This window comes from Sprattus sprattus (assembly GCF_963457725.1).
Source record: "Sprattus sprattus genome assembly, chromosome: 9".
Classification (NCBI taxonomy): domain Eukaryota; kingdom Metazoa; phylum Chordata; class Actinopteri; order Clupeiformes; family Clupeidae; genus Sprattus; species Sprattus sprattus.
In genome coordinates, this window is record NC_137928.1 from 32197632 (window position 1) to 32224947 (window position 27316).

General features: G+C 40.2%; 1 protein-coding gene across 1 annotated transcript in view; it reads left to right on the forward strand.

Moving 5' to 3' along the window:
• Positions 1-27316, forward strand: part of plekhg2 (pleckstrin homology domain containing, family G (with RhoGef domain) member 2) — a gene marked incomplete at its 3' end in the record, with an annotated part of 90936 nt that overhangs the window by 56974 nt on the left and 6646 nt on the right. Inside the window, exons 6-12 of the mRNA XM_080845103.1 lie at positions 4432-4478; positions 4951-5101; positions 10498-10629; positions 12562-12744; positions 13643-13735; positions 23295-23381; positions 24492-24525. Coding sequence (XP_080701229.1) covers positions 4432-4478; positions 4951-5101; positions 10498-10629; positions 12562-12744; positions 13643-13735; positions 23295-23381; positions 24492-24525 — 727 coding nt within the window. The remainder of the gene's footprint in view (positions 1-4431; positions 4479-4950; positions 5102-10497; positions 10630-12561; positions 12745-13642; positions 13736-23294; positions 23382-24491; positions 24526-27316) is intronic.

Below are 27316 nucleotides of genomic sequence, written 5' to 3' on the forward strand. Positions count from 1 at the left end.
ATATATACAGTGGGGAAAAAAAGTATTTAGTCAACCACCAATTGTGCAAGTTCTCTCACTTAAAAAGTTGAGAGATGCCTGTAATTTTTATCATAGGTACACCTCAACTATGAGAGACAAAATGAGAAAAAAAAATCCAGAAAATCACATTGTCTGATTTTTAAAGAATTTATTTGTAAATTATGGTGGAAAATAAGTATTTGGTCACCTACAAAACATGTAAGATTTCTGGCTTTCACAGACCTGTTACTTCTTCTTTAAGAGGCTCCTCTGTCCTCAACTCGTTACCTGCATTAATGGTACTCGTTTGAACTTGTTATCAGTATAAAAGACACCTGTTCACAACCTAAAACTGTCACAATCCAAACTCCACTATGGCCAAGACCAAAGAGCTGTCAAAGGACACCAGAAACTAAATTGTAGACCTGCACCAGGCTGGGAAGACTGAATCTGCAATAGGTAAGCAGCTTGGTGTAAAGAAATCAACTGTGGGAGCAATTATTAGAAAATGGAAGACATACAAGACCACTGATAATCTCCCTAGATCTAGGGCTCCCCGCAAGATCTCACCCCACGGGGCCAAAATGATCACAAGAACTGTGAACAAAAATCCCAGAACCACACGGGGGGACCTAGTGAATGACCTACAGGGAGCTGGGACCAAAGTAACAAAGGCTACCATCAGTAACACACTATGCCGCCAGCGACTCAAATCCTGCAGTGCCAGACGTGTCCCCCTGCTTAAGCCAGTTCCTGTCCAGGCCTGTCTGAAGCTTGCTAGAGAGCATTTGGATGATCCAGAAGAGGACTGGGAGAATGTCAGATAGTCAGATGAAACCAAATTATAATTTTTTGGTAAAAACTCAACTTACATGTTTTGAGGACAAAGAATGCAGAGTTGCATCCAATGAACACCATACCTACTTTGAAGCAAGGGGTTAGAAACATCATGCTTTGGGGCTGTTTTTCTGCAAAGGGACCAGGACGACTGATCCGTGTAAAGGAGGGAATGAATGGGGCCATGTATCGTGAGATTTTGAGTGAAAACCTCTTTCCATCAGCAAGGGCATCGAAGATGAAACATGGCTGGGTCTTTCAGCATGACAATGATCCCAAACACACCGCCTGGGCAATGTAGCAGTGGCTTCGTAAGAAGCATTTCAAGGTCCTGGAGTGGCCTAGCCTGTCTCCGGATCTCAACACCATAGAAAATCTGTGGAGGGAGTTGAAAGTCCGTGTTGCCCAGGGACAGCCCCAAAACATCGCTGCTTTAGAGGAGATTTGCATTGAGGAATGGGCCAAAATACCAGCAACAGTGTGTGAAAAGCTTGTGAAGACTTACAGAAAACGTTTCACGTCTGTCATTGGCAACAAAGGGTATATAACAAAGTATTAAGATGAACTTTAGTTATTGACCAAATACTTATTTTCCACCATAATTTGCAAATAAATTCTTTAAAAATCAGACAATGTGATTTTCTGGATTTTTTCCCCTCATTTTGTCTCTCATAGTTGAGGTTAACCTATGATGAAAATTACAGGCATCTCTTATCTTTTTAAGTGGGAGAACTTACACAATTGGTGGTTGACTAAATACTTTTTTGCCCCACTGTATATATAGCGAAAAGGCATTTTTTTTCTTGGTTCAGTTGAAACACGCCCCACAATCACAGCCCAATGGAGCAGTATCAGACTCATATTCTGACTATATATGCGTTGGAATGTGTTGATCCGTCAAGGTTGACGGATCCCCATTCAAAGTGAATGATATCTAGCTCAGACACCTCACAAATCCTCCAGACGTATTTTTCAGTTACAATAATGGGGTTTATACATTGTACAATGTCTATTTCTCGGTAACTTTCTAAAAATATAAGCAAAAAAAAGTCAAACAAACAACTTATAGGTACAAATACGACCATCTACGGAGATTGGTCCGCCATCTTTTTTTTTTTTTGCTTTGGTCTCTTGAGACGTGACCATAAACGTGATCTGATTGGCTAGAGCCTGTGTTGTCTTGGCATTAAAGGCAATTTGATTGGCGGACGCTTGCATTGGCTCTCATGATTGCGTTTCATACATGATCTGGCAACTTTAGAACATTGACACACATTTTGATTTGATTATTAATACACTTCATTTGTAACTTAAATACGGGAGATTACCGGGAGAAATGACAAAATGGGAGGGTGGCGGGAGATGGATCAGAAAACGGGAGAAACCCGGGAAAAACGGGAGAGTTGGCTGCTCAGCTTAACATATATAAACAATGACGAATACCCGTATGAAAGTGCCATGATTAAAACATATGTTATTATGAGGAGACATGGTTTTATCAATAAAAGATAAAAACAGCTTCATCATGGTTAGTTCTGTGAATAGGTTTTTACCAACAGATTTCTCTCCAGTGATCTGGACATTCGCATGGTTGTTGAAACTGAGGTTGCAATCAATTAAAACACCAGGGTTTTTAACAACGTCCTTCGCTCATTTGGTGTCAAGATGAGTAGCAAGAATATGATGTACGAGTATGAGTATAATTCTTAAATGATTTGTTGAAGCCTGAATAATAAGGTCCTTAAAGTGACTCAAGGCGACACCACAGGTTATGGATGTTTGTGATAAGATACAGTTTCCAATGGCAACAAAGAAGTCCCTGTCATTTGAGTCCTACTGTTCCTTCTCTTGTGGCTCTGCTTTGTTGTGACCTCAGAAGTCTCTCAAACAATGAGTACTCCTCCTTGGTTGCATACAGTCTACCTACTCCAAGTTGATTCTCATCACTGGAGGTTTGTTAGGGTTAGCTATGATGCTATGGACACTCTGAGCTACACTGAGCTCCTGTCTTGACCACGTCAGCCATGGCTTACTGATCATATTTGTGATGTACAAAAGGAACTAAGAGTTGTCAACAGAAAAGGTGTAAATCCAGAGATGAGAATGATCGGCATTCTTCCAAGGAAAGGTTAACAATGACACAGAACCTAGGAAGTTCTTTTTTACTTTGAAGAGTCCCCATAAACCTCCACCTCTGCCATTAGTTTCTTTCCTCTCTCATTACGAGAGTTTTTATAGCGGAATTACTGCAGAATTTTCCAATCTTCCTCAACAGGTTTTACCTTGCCTGGTCATTACAGCATTGTTGAATTAATAGTCATGTGTCATGTCATGTGTTTGGGTCCTCTCTCTCGTAAACGTGACAGTATAAATGGACCCAGATGACACTGACAGATATTGAGCAGGTAAGAAACTTTTTTGACAGAGAGAATTCAATCATTGCCAACACCATGGACATTGAGTACATGTTAGCCGCAGTAACCTTACTCGAGAGAACTATTTCTTCTAAACCCGAGCTCTCAAATTGCATAATTGGATAAATTAGCTCTACAGACTGCTAGTTTCAAGAAGAGCCTCCGCACTGCTAGCTCCGGCCTGGTCTTGCTCTTGAATCAGCTAAATTCAGGCCTGCTAGTCTCCTGCCTGATTCCATTCCTGAGTCAGCAAGGCACTATCCTGCTAGATCCCTGTCAGATCAAGAGTCTGAGCCAGACTGGATCAGGTGATCAGACTGGATCTGCTTCGCTTTCAGCCAGTTTCCCAGTTTCCAAGCACTAAGCCTGCTAATCCCCAGAACCATGCTAGCACTAAACCTGCTAATCCCCAGAACCATGCTTCACAAAGGTATCTGTACGGCTTTTTTATTTTTGAAAGCGTTTTCCCAGCAGCTAAAGAGGAAGTGAGGTCTCATCTCAGCAATGCATTGATATCTCAAAACCAAACTTGATGCATGGACTCAGGACTCTAGATTTTGTGTCAATCGACCACTAAGGGGCACTGGAATAAGCACAAATTGGTTGGTTTGGTCATTCAACTCAAAACTTGCGTGAGTGCTTAAGACCGCGACAAAGTGACATCATGTTTCCACGATGCCCTGCTGGGCTGCCTGGCCAGTCATCACTGCTTGCAGCAAAGCTGTACACACCATTGAGTGGAGTACAAGTCAATAGAAGAAAATGAAATAAGATGTTTTTTTGTGTGCAACATGCTATTTCTCATATTATTGGCCTCCTCATCCGGCAATGCTCAGGGAGTGCATGCTGAGACCAGAGTAGAAAACAGATGAAACAGAAATGAAAATGTATATTCATGCAACAAAACTATGCATCTCGGTCTCAGATGTAAGGCAAACTCACCTGGATTCCATGGTGTTTGTTGGGTTTATATGCCGTTTCATGGGCCTAATTTGTGTATTAACTGGTTTAAAGGAGCTATATTAATTTTATTAAAATTGTATTTAATATATCAAAATAGAATACAATTACATATTTCGTATGTAATCTACAGAACGCAAGGGTATCTGAACTTGATTGCTATTCCTGTACATCATATTCCTGTACACACCAGTAATGTTGTCTGTTTACTTTTTTTAAGAGTGAAGCCTTTGATATTTATACCATCTACTGCATGAACTATCCCAAGTAAGTGTTATTGTCCTCTCTGATAAACTATTTGCAAAATTGTATTAAAACATTTCAAAAGGGAGATTTCTTGATAACCATGAGATTGCAACCTTTATTAATAATGACAGCAGTAAAACTGTGGTGACACTAGGAATAACGTTGGTTCAGATACATCTGTGGCCTTTTTCCATTTAAGACTGGGGCCAGCCAAGGCTTTTCCTTGGGCTTAAGTACCATGAAATAAACAGTAGAAAAGCCTTGCTCTTTTGTTTCCATTAGGAGTTGTTATATTGGGGACATTTGCAAACAAAGAACATTAACCCTATAAACTTCTAAACAGTCCTTAGCAATGGTTGTACAGGTAAAATAAATTAAAGTGACATTTAAAAATGCCATTGTTGGAAGCAGTCTCCTTGATTCTTTTGCAAAGTTTTGATTTGTTTGAAACTGGCTTTGCACACATACACATATTATTTGGCTTTTCTCCCAGTGCTGTAGCGGTTTTGAAGGACTGCATGAAGAATGTCTACCTGGTCCAGTTCTTTCAGGAGCGGCAGTCCACTCTGAATCTCTTCCTGCCCTTGGAGACCTATCTGTTGAAGCCTGTGCAAAGGATCCTCAAGTACCACCTCCTACTGCAGGTGAGCACGTGTTGTTTTGGTGGAAGGGGAAGGTGACAATAGATTTCATTTTTCATGATAATTATAATACATGTGTTTTCTATGCGCATCTTGTTTACTGCAACCAGTAAAGTTTGTTCCCTTTGTCTACAGTCAGAACAATTCTGTTCTATGAGGAATTATGCACTGTTTCTACTGAATAGTTTATTTTGTTGGCCATAGCCACAGTGTACACTTGTTCTTTTGCGACACAAAACCAACCCCAAATCTCCCACCAGACTTTCTTCAGACTTCTTTACACCTGTCTCCACCTTGGCAGGCTTGTCCTCAGACACAGTTGTTTCAACTTTACCCTTCACTCCATTCTTTGTGCACTACTAGTAGACAGTGAGTGTCATCTTAACGTGACTACTACTAGTCCTCTAATCAGAATCAGAATCAGAAAGGTTTTTACTGCCAAGTAGGTTTTCACCTACCAGGAATGTTTTGTGGAACATTGGTGCAAACAATAAACATACACAATAAACAATAAACAATACACATATTAAGTTATTATACACATATTAAGTTATTAAACGTAAATACGGGCAGCACAGTGGCTCAGTGGTTAGCACTGTCGCCTCACAGCAAGAAGGCCCTGAGGGCGTGGGTTAGTATCCTGATTGTTTCTGGGGTTCGTATCCCGTTCCTTCCAGGTCCTTTCTGTGCGGAGTTTGCATGTTCTCCCCGTGACTGCGTGGGTTTACTCCGGGTACTCCGGTTTTCCCCACCATCATAAAGACATGCATCACAATACATCGTATGAATCTGAATGAATGTTGGTGGTGGTCGGAGGGGCCGTTGGTGCTGATTGACTGCCACGCTTCCGTCAGTCTGCCCCAGGGCAGCTGTGGCTACTGATGTAGCTTACCACCACTGGTATGACTGTCTGAATGAATGGACTGGACTGGACTACTCTGTAAAGCGTCTTCAGGTATATAGAGAAGCGCTATGTAAAATTGAAATTGATTGATTGAAATACTAAATATATAAAAAAAATACAGAATGTGTTAAATGGAAAATGCAGGAGTGTGCAATTAAGAGTTCAGGATTAGAGTCCGTGTTGGGTGGCTGGGGTCCCAGGCCTTGTTGTTGAAGCCAGCCGCAGACTGGAAGAAGCTACTCTGGTGGCGTGGGGTTTTGGTCCTGATGGAACCGCAGCCTTCTGCCGGAGGGGAGCGTCACAAAGAGTTTGTGACCAGGGTGGAAGGGGTCGGCCATAATCTTTCCCGCACACCTCAGGGTCCTGGATCCATACAGGTCCTGGAGAGATGGCAAATTGCAGCCAATCACCTTCTCCGCTGAATGAATGAGACGCTGTAGTCTGCCTTTGTCCTTGGCAGTGGCAGCAGCGTACCAGATGGTGATGGAGGAGGTGAGGATGGACTCAATGATGGAGGTGTAAAAGCTCAACATCATTGCCTTTGGCAGGTTGAATTTTTTCAGCTGCCGCAGGAAGTACATCCTCTGATGTGCCTTTTTGGTGAGGGAGATGATGTTTAGCTCCCACTTGAGGTCCTGGGAGATGATGGTGCCCAGGAAGTGGATGGACTCAACACTGTCAACTGGGGCGTCACTCAGGTTGATGGGGGTGGGTGAGGCTGGGTTCTTCCTGAAATCTACAATCATCTCCACTGTTTTCAGCACATTGAGCTGCATATTGTTCTGTCCACACCAGGTCACTAGATGGTCAACCTCCCACCTGTAGACAGACTCATCCACACCAGAGATGAGCCCAATGAGGGTGGTGTCGTTAGCAAACTTGAGGAGCTTGACGGACTGGTGACTGGAGGTGCAGCTGTTGGTTGCTGGTTGTGAGACCATGAGTGTCATCTTAACTGGGCCTCAATGGAAGGGATCAAAGACTACTACTAGTCCTCTGAGACCATGAGTGTCATTTTAAAGTGATAACTACTAGTCCTCTGAGACCATGAGTACTTTCAATGGACCATGAGTACTTTCAATGGACAGTACTTTCAATGGACAGAGGAGCATTTTCAGTGGCAGACTCCTGTCACTGTCATGCTCATCGGACAGGCTGAGGAAGTCCTTTGTCCCCAGGGCCATCCAGCTTTACAACGCCACGCAGAAGGGGAGGGGGAGGGAGATGGACTTCTCTGCATGAGTCTACCTCAGTCTGCCCTCCTCTTCTCACCTCACTATATTCCATCCCACTGCCCACCCTTTTACTGGCTATACTAGCCCCTTGGACAGACTGTACTTTTTACTTTACTATTTACACTACCGTACACAAGTTTGGGGTCACTTAGAAATGTCCTTATTTTTCAAAGAAAAGCACTGATTTTTCAAAGAAGATGCCATTATAATCAGAAATACACTCTATACATTGTTAATGTGGTGAATGACTATTCTAGGTGGAAATATCTGTTTTTTAATTAAATATATACATAGGTGTATAGAGGCCCATTTCCAGCAACTATCACTCCGGTGTTCTAATGGTACATTGTGTTTGCTAATCGCCTTAGAAGACTCAGTCTATTCTTGTTCTTAGAACTGAAGGCTATTCCATGTGAGAAATTGCGAAGAAATTGAACTCGTCCTACAACGGTGTGTACTACTCCCTTTAGAAAACAGCAGAAACAGGCTCTAACCAGAGTAGAAAGAGAAGTGGATGGACCCGGTGCACAACTCAGCAAGAAGACAAATATATTAGCCGTTAATTCAAAGTTCTTAAAATTCCAAACCAAGACGTTGACAATGGAACTATTTTTTGTTGCGGAGAAACAATGGCGAAACAAACCATTTTTAATCAATAACTTCGTGTTGGCGTAGGCAAGAACACCCGTGGGATTATCCCTTACCTATCCCACCCCCACGAGTGCTATATTGCTTTTATAAAACAATTCTACCGTCAACAAATTAACATTTCAACACGAAGTTATTGTGTCTAGTTTAAGAAATAGACGCCTCACAGGTCCTCAACTGGCAGCTTTATAAATGGTACCTGCAAAACACCAGTGTCACCTTCTACAGTGAGGCGACTCTTGGGTGCTGGCCTTATAGGCAGAGTGGCAAAGAAAAAGCTATATCTGAGACTGGCCAATAAAAAGAAAAGATTGATTTGGGCAAAATAACACAGACATTGGACAGAGGAAGATTGGAAAAAAGTGTTCTGGACAAATTTAAAGTTTGAGGTGTTTGGATCATACAGAAAAACATTTGTGGAAGCAGAACAGGTGAAAGGATGCTGGAAGAGTGCCTGTTGCCATCTGTCAAGCATGGTGGAGGTACTGTGATGGTCTGGGGCTGCTTTGTTGCTGGTAAAGTGGGAGATTTGTACAAGGTAAAAAGGATTTTAAATAGGGAAGGCTATCACTCCATTTCGCAACGCTATGCCATACCCTTTGGACAGCGTTTGATTGGAGACAATTTCCTCCTACAACAGGACAATGACCCAAAGCGTACCTCCAAATTATGCAAGAACTAAAAAGGGAAGAAGCAGGCCGCTCGTATGCTGTCTGTAATTAGTCCATGGGCCAGAGGCCAAAATTGTACTTGTCGGTACCACTCAAGGGGGCAAAGGTTACTTATAATTTTTGAAAACATCCATGTCTGTTGATGATATTTTAGTATGATAACCCTTCCTGAGTCGAAGCTAAATTAGAGTTATCAGCTGGAAAAAATGCATTTTAGACGCTGGTACATATCTTGGTTTAGACTCAAGTTCAGGATATTTGTCAGTGCTTAAAAACATTTTGTTTGGTATCATTTTAAAGCGCACTCTAAGCTTTCATTCAAGCCCTTGTATGATTATGTATGACAAGTACAGTGGTCACTGGAGCTCTTCAAACTTTTAATCACACACATTTTTCCACAATTTCCGCCTTAATCATATTGTTTCTTTTAGTCTTGTGACATCAAGGAACAATGGAGACACAACTCACTAGCAGTAGAATACTCACATGACTCCAAGGATTCAGGAAATGTACAATATACCCATACTGCTTCATTCTGAGGGGTGATTTTCCAGCCTTATATCAAAAGTGCCGTTTTACTCTGAAAGTTACTAAACAAAAGTCAGTCAGGTCACAAACTTGTCTTTACTTCAAAAATGGTAAAGGATACAGGAAAATGTACAATACATCCATACTGCAAGTAATATAATCAAAATGATTACACTGTACACACACTGTTATTCATTAAACTGGTCATCGCTCTCATCATCTGACCCCATCAGTTCAAATTCTGGTTCTGTATCATCTAATACTTTTTGGTTGCTACAGATCTGTTACCTGCACAGGTCTGTGCAGGTCAGCCCATTTGACAGACATGTGCAATTTGGCAGCTTGCATGACCGCACACACTTGCATGAAAGGAGCTCCAAGACCGCAGGTGGGGAACGCAACCAGTGAATGTCCAACTTGCCATCTTTGCCTGTCCATCCATATTGAGTAGGGCTTGGCACTGCAGGAGTAGCTTGCAGACAGCATTTCCAGACTGCTTAGATATTTTTTTATGTTACCGAGAAATAGACACTGTGCAATGTAAAAACCCTGTTTTTGAAACTGAAAATTACGTCTGAGTGGATTTGCGAGGTGTCTGAGCCAGCTATCTAATGTTAGCATCATAGAAATATACGTATGTAAAAGGTTAGCATGGTACTACCCACAAGGTAAACGGCAATGGGTTGGACCTTTCACAGCCCTGCGGTCGTAGTGCGGCTTGCAAAATTTGGGAGGGGGTTCGCAATCGGCTCAAGGGGCTTTTGCGTGTCTGCGTAAAAAGGCTGCATTAAAAGGCTTAAGGAGTAGTATACTGAATAGTATTTGGTAAGATACAGTAAGCTGATGAGCCTGATTGTCACGGGTTGAACTGCTTTTGACCAAAATTCTCTGTTGTTAACCCAAACCTCTTGTTATCTAGCTCACTGTCCTGGATTATTTGCAACGCAACAAAATAATTGAGCAGGACATTGGTGCTGTGCTGAGTGAGGGCACAGCATTGTTCTGGATGTTTCACAGATGCAAAAGGCATTGTGAGAAACATTGTTTATGTGTGCAATTTAGGAATAACACCAAGGCTACTGACCTGTGCAGCAGGGGATGTGGCTGAGGATGAGGGTGTTTATCTTCTCAGTGAGATATCATCTGCAACTTTTGTTTTTATTTGTATTCATTTTTATTTTTATTATTCGCTAGTAATTATGTATTTTAAGAGTTGCATTATTGTTTTGTCTTTGCATGATTTTGAAGAGACACAAGCTAACTCACTAACCTAACTAATAGAACATTAGATACTAACATAGATTGACTACATGTCAACTAATGAAATAAATGAGCTTCTAATAGAATCTCTTCTTTCATGTTGTGAATATCCCTTTAATGAGTTGATGTGGTTCATGGTATTCCTTGTGGCAGGAGCTGTCAAAACAATTTGACAAAAGTGACCCAGGATATGAGGTGGTGGAGGATGCCATCATCACCATGACGGAGGTTGCCTGGTACATCAATGACATGAAGAGGAAACAGGAACACGCAGTACGGCTTCAGGTGGGACACGTTTATTAGAAGCCCAGATCTGTTGTTGTAGAATACCATTATAATTAAGCAATATAGCACGAGTGGAAGTGGGGGTGGGGTATGTAAGGGATAATCCCATGGGTGGTGTTCGGCCGTAGCCACCGAGGCCGGAGGCCGAGTGGCGTAGGCAAGAACACCCGTGGGATTATCCCTTACCTATCCCACCCCCACGAGTGCTCTATTGCTTTTATAAAACAATTCTACCGTCAACAAATTAACATTTCAACACGAAGTTATTGATTAAAAATGGTTTATTTCGCCATTGTTTCTCCGCAACAAAAAAAAGTTCCATTGTCAACGTCTTGGTTTGGAATTTTAAGAACTTTGAATTAACGGTTATCATCAACGCGCTTTCCACAAGTTTCCATTTCATCGCGGAGTGATTTATTATTAGTAGTGCTGTCAGTTTAACGCGTTATTAACGGCGTTAACGCGAACCCATTTTAACGCCGTAAATTTTTCTATCGCGCGATTAACGCGATGTAAAAAAAAAAAAAAAAAATAAATACATTTTTTTTTTTTTTTTTTTTTTTAGATTAACGTTATTTTGCCCTCCCAAACTTTGTAGTAGGCTAACGTCACGTTTGAGTGAATGATGAGCGCGATACAAAGAAATGGATGATAAAAAGCTTCTGAATAGAAAGTTTACCTTTAAAAGTTGTGTTGTGCAAAAGAAGCGAGCTTCACTGCTGAAAATGTCAACAGGCAGCTGGCAGCAAAAAATATTAAGCCATGGTTTAACTGCACTATAGGCTGAGTCCATGTTTATCTTAAATGTGCACTTTATAATTTTATGTTGTTTTTCAATAAAATAAAACATTGCTTAAAGCAAGCCAATCCACTTTTCCATGTTGATAACAGCATTAAAATAAAATAAAAATGATGGAAAAAAAATAATTGAAGGGGCATTTAGAATAGATACAATTTGCGATCGCGATTAATTTTAAGTAATTTAATCGCGATTAATTTTGAGTTAACTATGACAAAAATGCGATTAATCGCGATTAAATATTTTAATCGTTTGACAGCACTAATTATTAGCTGTGAAAAGTTCCAAACTGTTGGTATGTTGACTGATAATCCAACTCATGGAAAGTCTCATCCAATCAGAAACAGCTAAATAACGCAATAGAACCCAATTGTTTTATAACACAAGTTATACACAAAACAAAACATATGTATTGATTCAACAAAAAATAACATTAATAAATGCATGCACAAAGACATTAACCTAAGGTCCAGAGAGGAATACGGTTGAGAAGGTGGTTGGTCTCTGCAACCTATTATGCTGTCTGTAATCATTATGGTGTCTTCGAGCTTATTGCTGTCTGTAATCATGATGGTATCTTCGAGCTTATTGCTGTCTGTTATCATGATGGTGTCTTTTAGCTCATTGCTGTCTGTTATCATGATGGTGTCCTTTAGCTCATTGCTGTCTGTAATCATGATGGTGTCCTTTAGCTCATGCTGTCTGTTATCATGATGGTGTCCTTTAGCTCATTGCTGTCTGTTATCATGATGGTGTCCTTTAGCTCATTGCTGTCTGTAATCATGATGGTGTCTTTTAGCTCATTGCTGTCTGTTATCATGATGGTGTCTTTTAGCTCATTGCTGTACTGTGTTTAAATTCCCTCTTCCCCTAATGTTGCAGATCACATAATTTAGGAAGCTAGTAGCTTTTATCAGTGCCAACTGTGCTGTTGTCGCAGTTAGCAAGGTTCGTCTGTTGGCTATTAAGCTCACTAGTTTTGGATAAAACTCTGTAATGCTTCTTTAAGTATATCACCTCTTTGTCTAGCTAGTTATGAAGAACACTGTTAAAACAACACATTTTATGTGGCAACATTTGCTGAAAGCTGAAACATTGTAGAGCTATGACATCCATTTCTGTTGCCTTTGTAGGAAATTAAGAGACTGCTGCTAAATTGGATGGGTCCTGATCTCCATGCTTTTGGCGATCTGCTTCTCGAGGGGCTGTTTCGTGTGCAGCGATTCAAGAAAGAGAGGGCTTTCTTCCTCTTTGACAAGATGCTTCTCATCACCAAGAAGAAGCTTGGGCATTTTATCTACAGCACCCATATTTTTGTAAGTTAATTCCTAAAATGACACTGATTATCTGAATAGCTGTTCCACAGCATTACCAATGGTACATGCACACAAAGGTAGGTTTTTCATGATTGCTAAGACACAGTTCTTGAAATAACTCACAATTTTCTCAAAACTCAAAATTCGCCCTTGGCAACACAGACAAGCAGTCACATAAAGAATGTGTGTAGTTTGAGGATATGGCAAATTGTTTGAGAAAATGTGTCTTCAAATTGAACCAATTAATGTAGAAACATCGTTCAGACTTTGTCACGTAGGTCTTGTAAAGGACACTTCAGCTATGTATTTTTCATTTTTCTTAACTTTATTCTTTATACTTTATAATAGAAAAATGAACACAATTGCTCCCATAGATTTACATTTGGCCATTGTGAAATTATAAAAGGGTCATTAAACTGGCTTGCACCTGTGCTTCACTGACACCTGCGCCAAGGTTCCAAGGCTCCTCTTCTCTCTGTCCCTCTCCATTCAACTATATAACTAGGAATACTCCACTTTTTTCTCTCCATCTCTCCATCTTTCTATCTATCCCTCTCAGTCTCTCTCTTCACACTCCATCTCTCTGCCTCAACTTTCTAAGACTTTACAGTCCTCTATCCTCCCTTCCATCTTATTTCCTTTTTTCTTCCATGCCATGTCTGTCTTTCACTCTATCCATTGATCATTCTAACATCTCCTTCCTCCCCTCTGTTCATTCTCTTTCCTACTTGCACCTATTCTCTCTTATTCTCAGTTTTTTGTATCCCTCTCCAACTCCTCTCTCACAGTCCATCTCTCTGCTTCAGTTGTGTTGTGTGAATATGAATCTTTAGTGTTTCCTGTCTCTCTCGTTTTGAAGTCTTCTCTTCTGTTCTCCACCCTCACCTCCTCCATCTAGTGCTGCAACCTTCTACTGATGGAGAACATGAAGGACCCCCTATGCTTCAAGATTTCAGATCAGACAATACCCAAACAGCAGCATATCATTCAGGTAATAATGAAACACTTTAACCCTTTGATACACAAGCTATGGATACCCCTTCTAAGACACAACATGGGTCAAAAATGACCCTTATTGACTTTTAATGTTATTTCATGCATGGCTGAGTGTTTCTTAGCTATATCTTTTAAAATCTATTGATTTCATAATTTAATATTACAAGTATTCATTAAATATCTTGTTTTTGATTACCACAAATCATTGTTTTTTTTTTTTCCTTTCTTAATTTATGAACTAAAATGTTTTTTGTATTATAACATCAAGTTTACACACATGGGTCAAAAATGACCCATGAGTGCAAGTGTGATAAAAATGAAAAATAGACATACTATAATAAGGGTTAAGGTAACCCGGTTATAAGGTGTAGCGCCTTCTAGGCCTATTTCAAACAGCAGCATATCATTCAGGTAATAATGAAACACTCTGAGGTAACACGGTTGTAAGGTTAAACTTTTTTTAAAGGCTGACATGACAACATCATAACCATGACATGACACTTTCATGAACATTTATTAATGTTTATGACTGTTCTCATTAAATGTATTTATTCTGGAAATGTTGTCATTTCTGATGTCAAGTTGACATTGCTTGGGATGTCTTTGTCATGACAACTTGACATTAACCAAGAAGACAACCTGCCAACATCTTTATGACAACTTCATATTAGCCAAGACAACACAACCTGTAAATGTGTTTGTAACAACTTGATATTAGCCAAGACAACACAACCTGTAAATGTCTTTGTGGCAACTTGATATTAGCCAAGACAAAATAACCTGTAAATGTCTTTGTTATGACAAATGGTACCACTATAGTTGGGAAGAATTAATCATGACACCTTTATATAATTGTCTGACATTGACATAAAACTTGAAGACATCTTTATGACAGGTCCAAATTTGACCGCTGAAGTTGAGGTCAAATTGACAGTGTCATAACACTTCATGACATCTTCATGAGTAGTCCAAATGGTTGAGGTCTCAACTCAAATAATAATAACACTGACTGACCACAGTCAGTGCGGTTACATGTGTCCAGATTTCTGGCGTTGTTGGGTTTAAATCGAAGATCTATTTCATGTAACTCCACAAATCTAGATTTGCTGTGTCCGACTGAAGTCCGATTTACACCCCCAGACAACTCGATCAGATTTGGTTGTATATCTGACAACGCGGGCTTGTACCTTTGAAACTAGATAACAACTGGAGATGACGTCTTTTGCGCATGGTTGAGATCCCGTCCATAGACATATATACGTACATGCATCATATACAGTACTGTGCAAAAGTTTTAGGCAGGTGTGAAAAAATGCTATGAACTAAGAATGCTTTGAAAAATGTAAACAATAAATGTTTATTTTGTATCCATTTACATGGTAAGACTGAGCACAGCAACAAGACACAACGTAGTTATACTGCATCAGCAGGGTCTCTCCCAGACAAAGATTTCAAAGCAGACAGGGGTTTCAAAATGTGCAGTTCAAGCTCTTTTGAAGAAGACGTTGAGGATCGTAGACGCAGTGGTCAGCCAAGGAAACTTAATGCAGCTGATGAAAAACACATCAAGCTTATTTACCTTCGAAATCGGAAGATTTCAAGCAGTGGCATCAGCTCAGAACTGGCAGAAACCAGTGGTACCCAGGTACAGACATTTACTGTCCAGGGAAGTCGGGCCAGAAGTGGTCTTCATGGAAGAGTTGCAGCCAAAAAGCTCTTCCCCGACAAGGAAACAGGGCCAAGTGACTGAACTAAGCACGAAAACATAGAAACTGGGGTGCAGAAACATGGCAGAAGGTGCTCTGGACTGATGAGTCAAAATTAGAAATATTTGGCTGTAGAAGAAGGCAGTTTGTTCGCCGAAGGGCTGGAGAGAGGTACAATAATGAGAGTCTGCAGGCAACAGTGAAGCATGGTGGAGGTTCCTTTCCAGTTTGGGGCTGCATTTCTGCAAGTGGAGTTGGAAATTTGGTCAGGATGAATGGTGTCCTCAATGCTGAGAAATACAGGCAGATACTAATCCATCATGAAATACCATCAGGGAGTCGTATGATTGGCACCAAATGTATTCTGCAGCAGGAACATAACCCCAAACATACAGCCAATGTCATTAACAACTATCTTCAGCTTAAAGAAGAACAGAAAGTCCTGCAAGTGATGGTATGACCCCCACAGAGCCCTGATCTCTACATCATCGAGTCTGTCTGGGTTTACATGAAGAGACAGAAGAATTTTAGGAAGCCTACATCCACAGAAGATCTGTGGTTAGTTCTCCAAGATTTTTGGAACAATTTACCAGCCGAGTTCCTTCAAAAACTGCGCAAGTGTATCTGGAAGAATTGATGCTATTTTGAAGGCAAAGGGTGGTCACACCAAATATTGATTTAATTTAGAATTTTCTTCTGTTCCTTCACTGCATTTTGTTAATTTATGAAGAATTGATGAAAATAAACTGTTAACACTTCCATTTTTGAAAGCATTCTTAGTTTACAGCATTTTTTCACACCTGCCTAAAACTTTTGCACAGTACTGTATGTCATAAAAGATACTGCTCTATTCCCAATCCATACTGAATATTCTGTTTAGATCAAAGGTTTGTTGCGACATGTTTGTTGCGACCGGGATATTTCAGATGATAGTTATGTGGTAGCCTATACCAATGTGTTGACATTAGAAAAACGTTGACTGCGACTGTTTTGGACAGAACGCGCTAATTCACTGAACAAATATTTTCATATTACTTTTCCACCACTTGTTAGTCATGTCATCCATTCATATTGATCTGAATCAATCAATACTAATACAACTTTAACTGTGATGTGTTTTTCTTTCATTTCACAACTTATTTACTGTATAATCAACGGTAGCAGATGCCCGCTTGTAAACATTCCACATTTGATATGAACAGACGCGGCCAAGTTCTGTATTTGTCACTGCCATGTACCGTGAGATAAAGCAGTTAGCCCCCCATGGATAGAGAAGCCGGGCTTTAGCCGAAATCGGGTTTATGCCATCATGTAAACATACTGACTCATTAGTTGATGGCTTGGCCTTTCAAATGCCAATAACAGTCAGTGATCTGATGGGGGCTTGGTATAGAAGTATGCCCCCCCCCCCCCCATTAGTAGTTCAGGGAAGTAGGTGTTAATGTTAAATATGTGCTTTAGAACTACTTCTATTCTTGCTTGTTTGCGCTGATTGTGAAAAACGTGCCCCTATTTTTAAAAGCACCCACTAAGATCTAAGGTTGAGGCTATACTCCACTCAGATCTAAGGTTGAGGTTATACTCCACTCAGATCTAAGGTTGAGGCTATACTCAACTCAGATCTAAGGTTGAGGTTATACTCAACTCAGACCTAAGGTTGAGGCTATACTCCACTCAGGTCTAAGGTTGAGGCTATACTCCACTCAGACATAAGGTTGAGGCTATACTCCACTCAATGTTGAAAGTAACCAATAGCCTACCATAAAGGCTAGGATCCCAGACTTAGATTTTGGGAAGGAAAATACCCAGTATGAAAATTAATTTTAAATTAACTTGAGGTCTACATCATATCCTGCTGGTACACATTTTAGGTAAATATTCTTCTACCAGCTTATTTGACGATGGCTCACAAAAAAGTTTTTGAATGAGTGGGGAGGCTACTCCTTCACGCCGGTGTAACAGGCCATAGTATACCCCCGGCCTGGACTATGCCTGGGGTTAAAGGGGCCTAGGCTAGATTATACCCTGGGTATATTATGGCCTTTCCCTGTCGATCTCCAAAAAGAAAAAAAAAATAATCATTTTCGAACTGTTTTCTTACGGACTTCGAAAGACCATAGTCAGAAAATATCTCTGAACACAGCTGAAGTGTTCTCAGGAGGATTCTTAAATTGAACTTGAAATTGAATAAGGTGCCAGATTTCTAGAGACTTCCAGGCGAAGAACACATCGTTAACAGCCCTGTATCCAGGTTTGCCCAAACAGTAGATGCTGCGTGTGCTTTCTATTACTATGTATGCATGGCAAGTGTGAGAGCACCTATGTTGCATAGTGGCCGCGAGCTGTATTGCAGACAGATAGAGATTTCAAATTGGATATGAAGATGAAATCTGACACATAGTTTCAGCGTTAAACTAGTCAAATAATTGCTGTCTGTGGTTCTATATGGGCTGTGGAAATAATTTAGAAAAATTATAGTTTGAGATGGATTGATAATTGATATAATTGAGAGCCCCTGGTTAAATGTGTTCTTGGTCACATCAATTTCAAAGCTGGGCCAAAGTGTTTGATTTAATTCAAATACAACTAGGCCCAATACAAAGACAAGCTGTAAGTGCAGTTTTGAGTCTGGACAGTCTTTTTCTCTCAACGCCTCAATAGGGAGATCTTGCCTTCACCAAGGCTAAGGTCGGTGATCTTGGGCCTAAAAAGTTTTGGCCAATTAATACTCCGGGTATATTATGGCCTAGGCCAATTCAAACCCCCTCAGGCCAGATTATACCCCCATGATTTCAGTAGTGTTGAGTGATATACACAAGAATTACTTAATTTTTCAACATTTTATTGGGGGTTCAGCTTTGTCAGGTAGGTTAAGTGAGAAAGCTTACTGACTTAAATCTCAAAACTCTAAAACCTAGACTTTTATTACTTCAACCAGAAAAATTGAAAAAATATTAGACTTCCACAAAGATCAAAGATTACTACGTCCTGGTAGAGTTTTTTGCGCCCCTTCCATTTCTCTGACCAATATTTTGACATTAAAAAATATATTTAACATAAGGGGAACATTTGCCAAAAATCTAAAGAGGTAGGGGTGTTGTCAGAACATGCTAGCGCATTGGTGGGTATGGGTCGCGTGTGGGTCGAACGAACAATACCAAATGTAATACATCATTTTTTCAAACTTGCATGCACCTAGTGCAGTACATTGTTAATATCATTTGTTGAATGTTGCCCGGTTCTGTATCCCTCCTCCACTCCCTGAGATGCCCAGACATGCAAGAGACGTCCTAACAAATGTTTGATCATGGATGAAGATAGAGCACTCTGGACTCTGGTACTGGAAGAAAAAGAATAGATATCTGGACACTCTTTATTATAACTTGACAGAAAATAAAACACAACACACTGCAATAACGGGAGATAAACGGTGGGGCTTCAAAAATAGGTTTGAAGAACACAACATACATCGAGAGAAACCTGAAAGTGCACAACCCTGTAATTTATGCTACGGTAAATTAGCTATTAACTGTCAATGATTAAATTATGTGAAGTGTTGTAGTAATCTTTGATCTCTGTGGATGTTTTGATGTTGTTATCAGTGTTTAACTTTGAACATTTATATTGTAGCGAGGACTTGCTAGTCTTTGTCACAAACTGGAGACTTGATACCAGAAATAGGATGCAAACGCTCAAGGCGTGTTTTACTAAAATAAATCAAAGTGCCACGATGGGCAAACAAGGCAAAGTTCACAGGACTTGATCACAAAAACAATTACACACAAAGACAAAGGAATAGTCTAAGGCTTACATAGGAGCTCAATTAATACATTGACTGCAGGTGAGAACTAAACTTAATTAACACAAAGGCTACAGGTGAGAACTAAACACAATTAACACATTGGCTACAGTCAGGTGAACAAAACATCGAGGAAAGCCAACATCGTGGAAACAAAACATCGAGGAAAAACTAAATTGTGAGGGAAATACTAAACACAGGAGAGGATGAACGGGCTGGAGTAGCATATGGAGCAAGAGCAGGAACAGAAACAGAGGAGCGTGCAGCTAAGGTTGTGACAGTCTTAGAAGTTGAAGTTTCAGGACATAGTAATCTTTGATCTTTGTGGATCTTTGTCTAATATTTTTTCAGTTTTTCGGTTTGAAGTAATAAAATTCTATGTTTTAGAGTCTTATGTTTTAAAGTCTTATGTTTGTATTAAGTAATTCTTGTGTATCTCACTCAACACTACTGAAATCATGGGGGTATAATCTGGCCTGAGGGGGTATGAATTGGCGAGGCCAATTTAAACCCCGGAGTATAAATTGGCCTAGGCCATAATATAACCGGGGTACAATATAGCCTAGGCCCCTTTAACCCCAGGTATAGTCAGGACCGGAGGTATACTATGTCCTGTTACACCGGGAATATGCAACCTAGCTGAACTCACAACCTAGCTGATCTGGCAACCTAGCTGAACTAGCTGTAAACACTGGGAACTAGAAAACTATTTAACTGCGAAAATGGCTGTAAGCACAAACAAATGAATTGCCTCGGAAATCTGAATCCAAGCTGAACTAGCTGTGAACACCGTGAACTAGTAAACTCTTACACCATGAAACATACTGTAAGCACAAACAGATGAATTGCCTTTGATTCCTGTTAGATATCAGTCTATTTAACGTGATCAAGCTGGCCTCCTGACCCTTTTGTAATCAATGGGATTTAATCGAGGTACTCATTCACTGTGATTAAATCAGGTTCAATCATCCACTCAGAAATAGTACACACCCATTCCCTCCCATATCCTGGATGATTGTATAAATATCTGTTATTCCTCTCAGTATGTTGAGAAAGAACCGTTCGTGCAACATGCGTTCGGATTGTCCTGTGACGCTGAAATAAACATATTTCTACTGTTGGACACTCTCCCAAGTTTCCTGACTATCTGCAAACCTAACCTTGGATCCAAGACTGAGACAGACTTCTTTCATCTGGCGTTTCCACCCAGTTTCAAGAAGGAAAAAGAAGAAGATAGGATACGGAGTATAATCATCTTTCCTTTGCTGAAAAAAAGAACGGAAAAAGCTGTGTACGTCAGATCCATCTAACAGATATAAGGACTTGTAAAGATTGGGCCCATAAGTGAACCTGTTTTTTCCGAGACAGATCATTTATGAGTAAGTGGTACATTTTAATACTTAATTGTATGCACTCGATATAAGGACTTGTAAAGATTGGGCCCATAAGTGAACCTGTTTTTTCCGAGACAGATCATTTATGAGTAAGTGATACATTTTAATACTTAATTGTATGCACTTTGGTTTTTGCGGGACAGAAGTTACCGTATGGTGTGTATGTGTTATGGTGATAAACCGTTTTCGGAAAAAACATACAGTGCACGTCGAATGCAGAGTAGACTGCAGATAATTGCAATCGAGAGATTGCTTATTTTAACTCAGTGAAGAGAAGGCTTCAGCTGTTGTTTTTGTGATCCATATTTTGGCAAAAGCCAAAATGATCGGAAAGAACGAAAAAGTTAAGCAGAAAACCACCAATATAAGGGGTGGGCGAGCAGTTCCTGAAATTGATGAAGAAACCATAATTTCATCTGTAAGAGGTTTCATCAATGACCATTTGAAGGTAGATGTGCTACAAAAGAAGCTGGAAAACAAATATGACATTGTGCCTGACAGTGACAATTTATGGCCGATTGACGATGCAAAACGCGCATGGGGAAAGATGCAGCGACTGTCGGATAAAAACAAATTGCCATACGCTTTGCTAATTCTGAGTCAAGTCACACGTAGGCAAAAAGCTGTCCAGAAGGCTGAGAGAGAGGCGGAGTTTTCAAAGTTGAAGGCCGAAAAATCTGAGACCGAAAGACAATTGATTGTGGAAAAGAATAAAACCAGAGCTCTAGCGGAAGATGTGAGATCGCTGAAGGCGGAGAAAATGTTAACAACTCAGGCTGGGATTAATGTTTCTGATCAACTGACGCTACCTGGCGAGACCTTGTACCCCTTTCAGGAAATGAGGGAAGCAGCTCAGTCTGAAACACGAAGACTGTTGCAATCAGCAATGGCTCCCCACACAGACAGCGACGTGTGTGAGGACAGTGATGATGCAATGGACTCGGATAATCCAATCAAGCTGAGACCTTTAACGACCAGGCATGCCAGTGGAAATGTGACGTATGGATATAAACCGGCAAAACCCCAGGATATTGATCAATGGACTAAAGACTTGCAACATCCTCGCAAGTCGGGCATGGAGGCATGGTCCAAAATCAACCGTCTGCGAAACATCTACCAACTCCATCCTTTAGACGGCGTGGCAATGATGTGTACCGTACTCAATGCCTCTGAATCAAGCAAAATAAGGCGGGCTGTTGAAAGAGGCCTAGGAGACAGTCAACAGAAGATGGAGGAGGGCTGGCTGGCATTACGTGATTACATCCAAAGTTCCACAAACGCCACCACTGATTGGGCCAAGATAGCCGCCTGCAAACAAAGGACTAATGAGGCTGTTGATGACTTTTCACAAAGATTCATTGAAACCTTTTTAAGACACTCAGGCATGAGTGGTTTGACAGAGGAGAACATTGGAATAAGTGACAATGGTGCTCTTAAGGCTAACCTGCTGCATAGCCTGAATCCAGAAGTGAAGCAGGCTGTCAAGCTGACTACTCCGACTTGGGAGGACACCACGTTTACCTTAGAAATGCTAATCAATGTGGCGAGAAGGGTGGAACGTGGTGTTGAACAAAAGCTCAGATGTGTCAACACCTGTGGTCCAGATGATGAACAGGAGTGCATGCTGAGACCTCTAAATTCACAAGGTCCTGGAAAAGCATCTGAACATCAACAGTTCAGATCACAATATCCGCCAAGAAACAGATCCCATGAAACATGTAATAAGTGTGGGAAACATGGCCATTGGTCGAAACAGTGCAACACTCAGAAACGTGGCAGATATACAGCTCGCTATAACCATCACAAAGAGGGTGATGAGGAGAGTAATGATGATGAAGACATATTCAGAAGGTTTGCGAAGTTGACGGATCATCAGAGACAGACCCTTATGTCGGCGATTCCGGGAAACTAAGTCTGCCCTCCTTACGGTCTCTTACGGTGGCTGAAAGCCAGCAGCTTGACAAAGATGATGTGTGTGTGCCTAATGATAAAGATGGTCTAGGTTCGGTGCAAGATGAAATACCCCCAGTTGACAGTGAGCTGCGCCATGTCGAATGGCCAGAGCCAGGTTACTGCGGGATTATAGAAAAGGCACAGGAATCTGAGGAGCCATTGATTCCAGACGTGGGAACACACATATCACCGGAGTCAGTGGAAGATGCAGGCGAAGCTGAGGAAGTCATGAAGAGAACTGTAGGTTTGGAGGGCCAAGGCTTCAATCCTAACAACCTGATAATTGTTGAGAGTCAAGACTGTCCATCAAACACTGGAGAAGTGCAGATACCGCCAGTGGAGAGACAACGACTACAGCCATGTGACAGGAAGAATTTGAAGTGTAAGACAATACACAGAGCACTGTCACTTTCCCAAACTGCAGTCATGGTGAAGGGGGAAACCAAATTGGACAAATTCACCAACCCCATAGAGCACATGCCTCCAGAACAACCACCTCTGGCGGGGCGCAAAGAAAAAACGTATGATTACGGATAATTTAAGTCATGCCTTTTTGTTAATCATGTCATTACTTTTAGCAATGATATGATGATTGGATGGGAATTTTAGATGCTGACTTAATTATGAACTTGACTACGAGATATTTTTTACTACGAGATTTTTATTTTTTTCTTTCATTCCGAAAACCTTTCAATATTGCAGGCCAAGAACCAGGAAGAGAGGCGTCTCTGGCTGCACTATCTCAAGAGACTCATAGTAGAAAACCATCCAGCTTCCTTACCACAGAAGGTTAGTATGCAAGGACTTCTATAAATGAATCACTACCCTTTAGTGAAGAGTGAGGGGTTGTTCAAAGTAAACTCTTTTTAAATGAGTGAGTTACAGGTGTTGGAACAGTTTAATATTTATTTAAATTTTTCATCTTTAGCATCATAGCACATCAGGGTTAGTTCTCTTAACTTACTAACTACTACGAAGTACTGTATTCTGTTAGGCTTTTTCTAAAATAATGTGCAATGCAATATGTATCTAGATTGCTCACTTGGGTAACGATTCAGGGACGATACATTTCAATGCAGAACGATTTGGTGCGATTTGATACAATACAATACATTTCAGTTCTTAACTACATTTGTTCATTCATTTTCTATTACAAATTGAAATAAGCCAATTGTACAAAAGTGGCATTGCTTACCTTCAAATACATATATTTCATAAAAGGCCATAGTAAATCTGTTGGTTTATTACACAGGAACAAAGAAGAAATGTAGCCTATCAATTCAGAATAAAATGTCATTTTCCAATGGACACAGACAAAAAAAACTCACTGCATGAACAGACATTTTGACATTATGAATATAAAATGTCCAGCTACCTCGCTTTGGCAGTAAAAAACACTGAAAACAAAATATCACAACAACTATATATTACTGTCACCCTATTATGATATGGTTATACTGTATGGTTAACTGTCAAAACGATAAAAGACATTCCTCCAAAAAATCTCTTTTGAATGATTTTGTTACCAGAAAAAAAACTAGAAAAAACAAATAGAACTTTAAAGTTTCAGATGTTGCGTACCAACATATTATTTGCTGACTTCAAGTTACAATAATTTCAGTAATGAAAAATAAATAGACTAGTTGCGGAATAATATTAAAGAATGATATGAAAGACTTAGAAGCCCAAAACTGGTTGCCAATGGCAGCAGTCAAACAATTTTTGCAGAGGTCATTATATAGAAATATCAGAGTGTTGCGGTTGCCCTTCCAAATCAATGGGATATACTGCAGCATTCTGAAGGGCTGTATAGTACAGCATATTTACAGTATTTACTTGTGTGTGATGTTTGTTTGTTTATTTATTTATTAGTTCATTCATGATTGGATTTATTTGCAGGCACGCCAGGTTCTTGGAAACCATTTCTATCAGTGTAAGTTTGAACAAGTCTTTATACTAATCGAATGCGTTCTCTACCTTGCAGAACTTGTGTCATGTGTACTGCAGGAGCCTTCATACAGATTTATAAGAAATCTACAATTTCTCATTATACACTTGACATGTGCTTCTCTCTCTCTTTAAACTGATCAGAAATACAGTGTAGAGGCGCACTGTGGCGCAAGCAGTAGCCCCGACCATATACGGGCTTGAATCCGACCCGCCATCATTTCCCGATCCCACTCCCTACCTCTTCTCTCCACCTCATTTCCTGTCCAAACCTTGACTGTCCTATCTGATTAAAGGCAAAACGCCAAAAAACGAATCTTAAAAAAAAATACAGTGTAAATAATGGTAATGTTGTGAATGACTAGTTACAGCTGGAAACTCCATATTTTGAATAGAATATCTAAAGTAAAAGGCCAATTTTTGCCACTATCACTCCTGTGTTTCCATGACACATTATGTTAGCTAATCCTAAACTATTATGTTTCAAAGGGGCGACAGTGGTACAGGAGGTACAGGAGGTAGAGAAGTCGTTTAGTAATCAGAAGGTAGCTAGTTCGATTCCCTGTCGAAGCGTCCTTGAGCAAGAAACTGAACCCCTAATTGCTCCTGATGTGCAGTGTGCCATCAGTGTAAATGTAAAATGTGTATACATCCTTGTAAGTCGCTTTGGATAAAAGCGTCTGCTAAATGACTAAATGTAAAATGTAAAGGCTTTTGCATAATTAGAAAACCCGTTTTAAATCATGTCTATGTGGCTAAAGACTGCTGTTGTTGTTGCAGGAAGCAATAATAAAACTGGCCTTCTTTGGCCTACTTGAGTATCAGGAACATCAGCACTTATGGACTTGATTCAATTGATAAATGGACAGAAAAGTGGTCAGACAGAAAGATGGTCAGACAGAAATATCTTTTGTAAAGAAATGAATCAGATTGATATTGTTTCAGGGATTGAAGGAGTTGTCAACCAAACAACAGATATTGTAATATCTTGGTGGGTTTATAATAAGCACTCAGGCGGTGGTTTATAAAACTGAACACGTTTTCTTAGACAGATAGGAATCACTAGCATACATACAAGTCTCCCGCTCCAGGACTACTTTCTAGCTTACGCTTTTACACTAAGACATGTGACTTCGAGAACCAATCACAATACTGATAACACTTAACCTGATAAACCCAGTCTATTACAGATATCTGACCAAGTTGTGCAGCACATGGTTCACAGGAGAATGCAAACTGGCTTCAAGCAGTTTAGAAAGGGAAGCTGGAGGCCCAGGTGCAGGACGATAGAAAAACTCTGAATCTTTAATTTGAAAAACAGATGCTTCACAGGCAGTGGTGGCTGGTGATCAAAATGTTCAGTGAAGCAACTCTGTTCAACCCATCCCCCACCACTCGCACACCTCAGCCCTCATTCTCCAAACTGAATTAGAAACTGAAATTACAGAAAGAGATATATTTTGATTTGTTGACTTGCTTAAAATGCTGAATAGGCGAAGAAAATTAACATCGTCCTTTATGCCATTTGATTCAGCCGACTGTACGAACGACTGTGTGAACAACCTGGGGTGCTACAGTTTCCTTTAACACAAGGTCATTCAGTGAGGATGCCATCTGCCCCATCATATTACTGCCCAACCTAGAATCTGAATTCCTGCCTTTCTGGGAGAATTCCAAGAATGAAATGTGATGTTTATGTATCATTCCTGCAAATGAGGATGATAGTCAATATGATACAACACTTATGAGTAACTGTGCTTTGCGTGATGTCTTCCAGTGAGATTATGAGGATGATAGTCTATATGATACAACACTTATGTATGAGTAACTGTGCTATATGATACAACACTTATGAGTAACTGTGCTTTTCGTGATGTCTCCTAGTGAGATCATGATTTCTGACAGCTGGTCTACATCTATACACCAATCTGTGACCAACTTTAAATAACCCCCAGCAGCACTCTAAACGTCAGTAACTTTATATCCAACACAGTCAGAGGTAGTCTACAGTTCGTCGACAAGCTACCATTTACCAGTCTATTCTATTTTCTCCTTACCTTCACACTCACTTCTTTTGTTGATAATTTATCCATCACAGTTTAAGTTGGCAGAATCATTCTTGCAAATGTGCCAAAGTTGGCTGACTTTAAGAGCTATCTAGCAAGCATAATAAGAAGATTTAGCACTAGCTATCTGGCAAGCTAGCATATTTCTGGTTACAGTGCAAGCTACTTCCTATTATTATTACAGGGAAAATAACTAAAAAAAGATATATAGATAGAGTGGAGGGAGGTTTTGGAGAGAGAGACAAAGGGAGTAACTGAAGAGCTGACATGAAGAAGGAGAAAAAGAGTGGATAAAGACAGGGTAAGAAAGAGAACGAGTGAAAAGAGTGAAGATGGAACAAAGAGAAAATGGAGAGGTATGCTGAGCTATGAGCTGCTTTATTTATTGATTTCCTTAACTGTACAATAATTAGAGCATAATTAAAAGTAAAATTAAACCAAAACCATTTGCAGTGGACTCTGTTCTCAGACACATCGAGTGGACATTTCGAACACAGCTATAGAGTGTGAAAAGAGGAGTTGGAGAGGAAGGGAGAGATAGATAGATAGATATATAGATAGATAAATAGATAATTAAGCACAAGTGCTCATGAATATAATGTAACAATGTCAATGTCAGTCTTCTTGAGGCCACAATGTAAGTCAATGTTATGTATCGTAATGTGTGCACATTGCAGCCATCCTCTTATTTACAAGACTGACGCAGCAAAG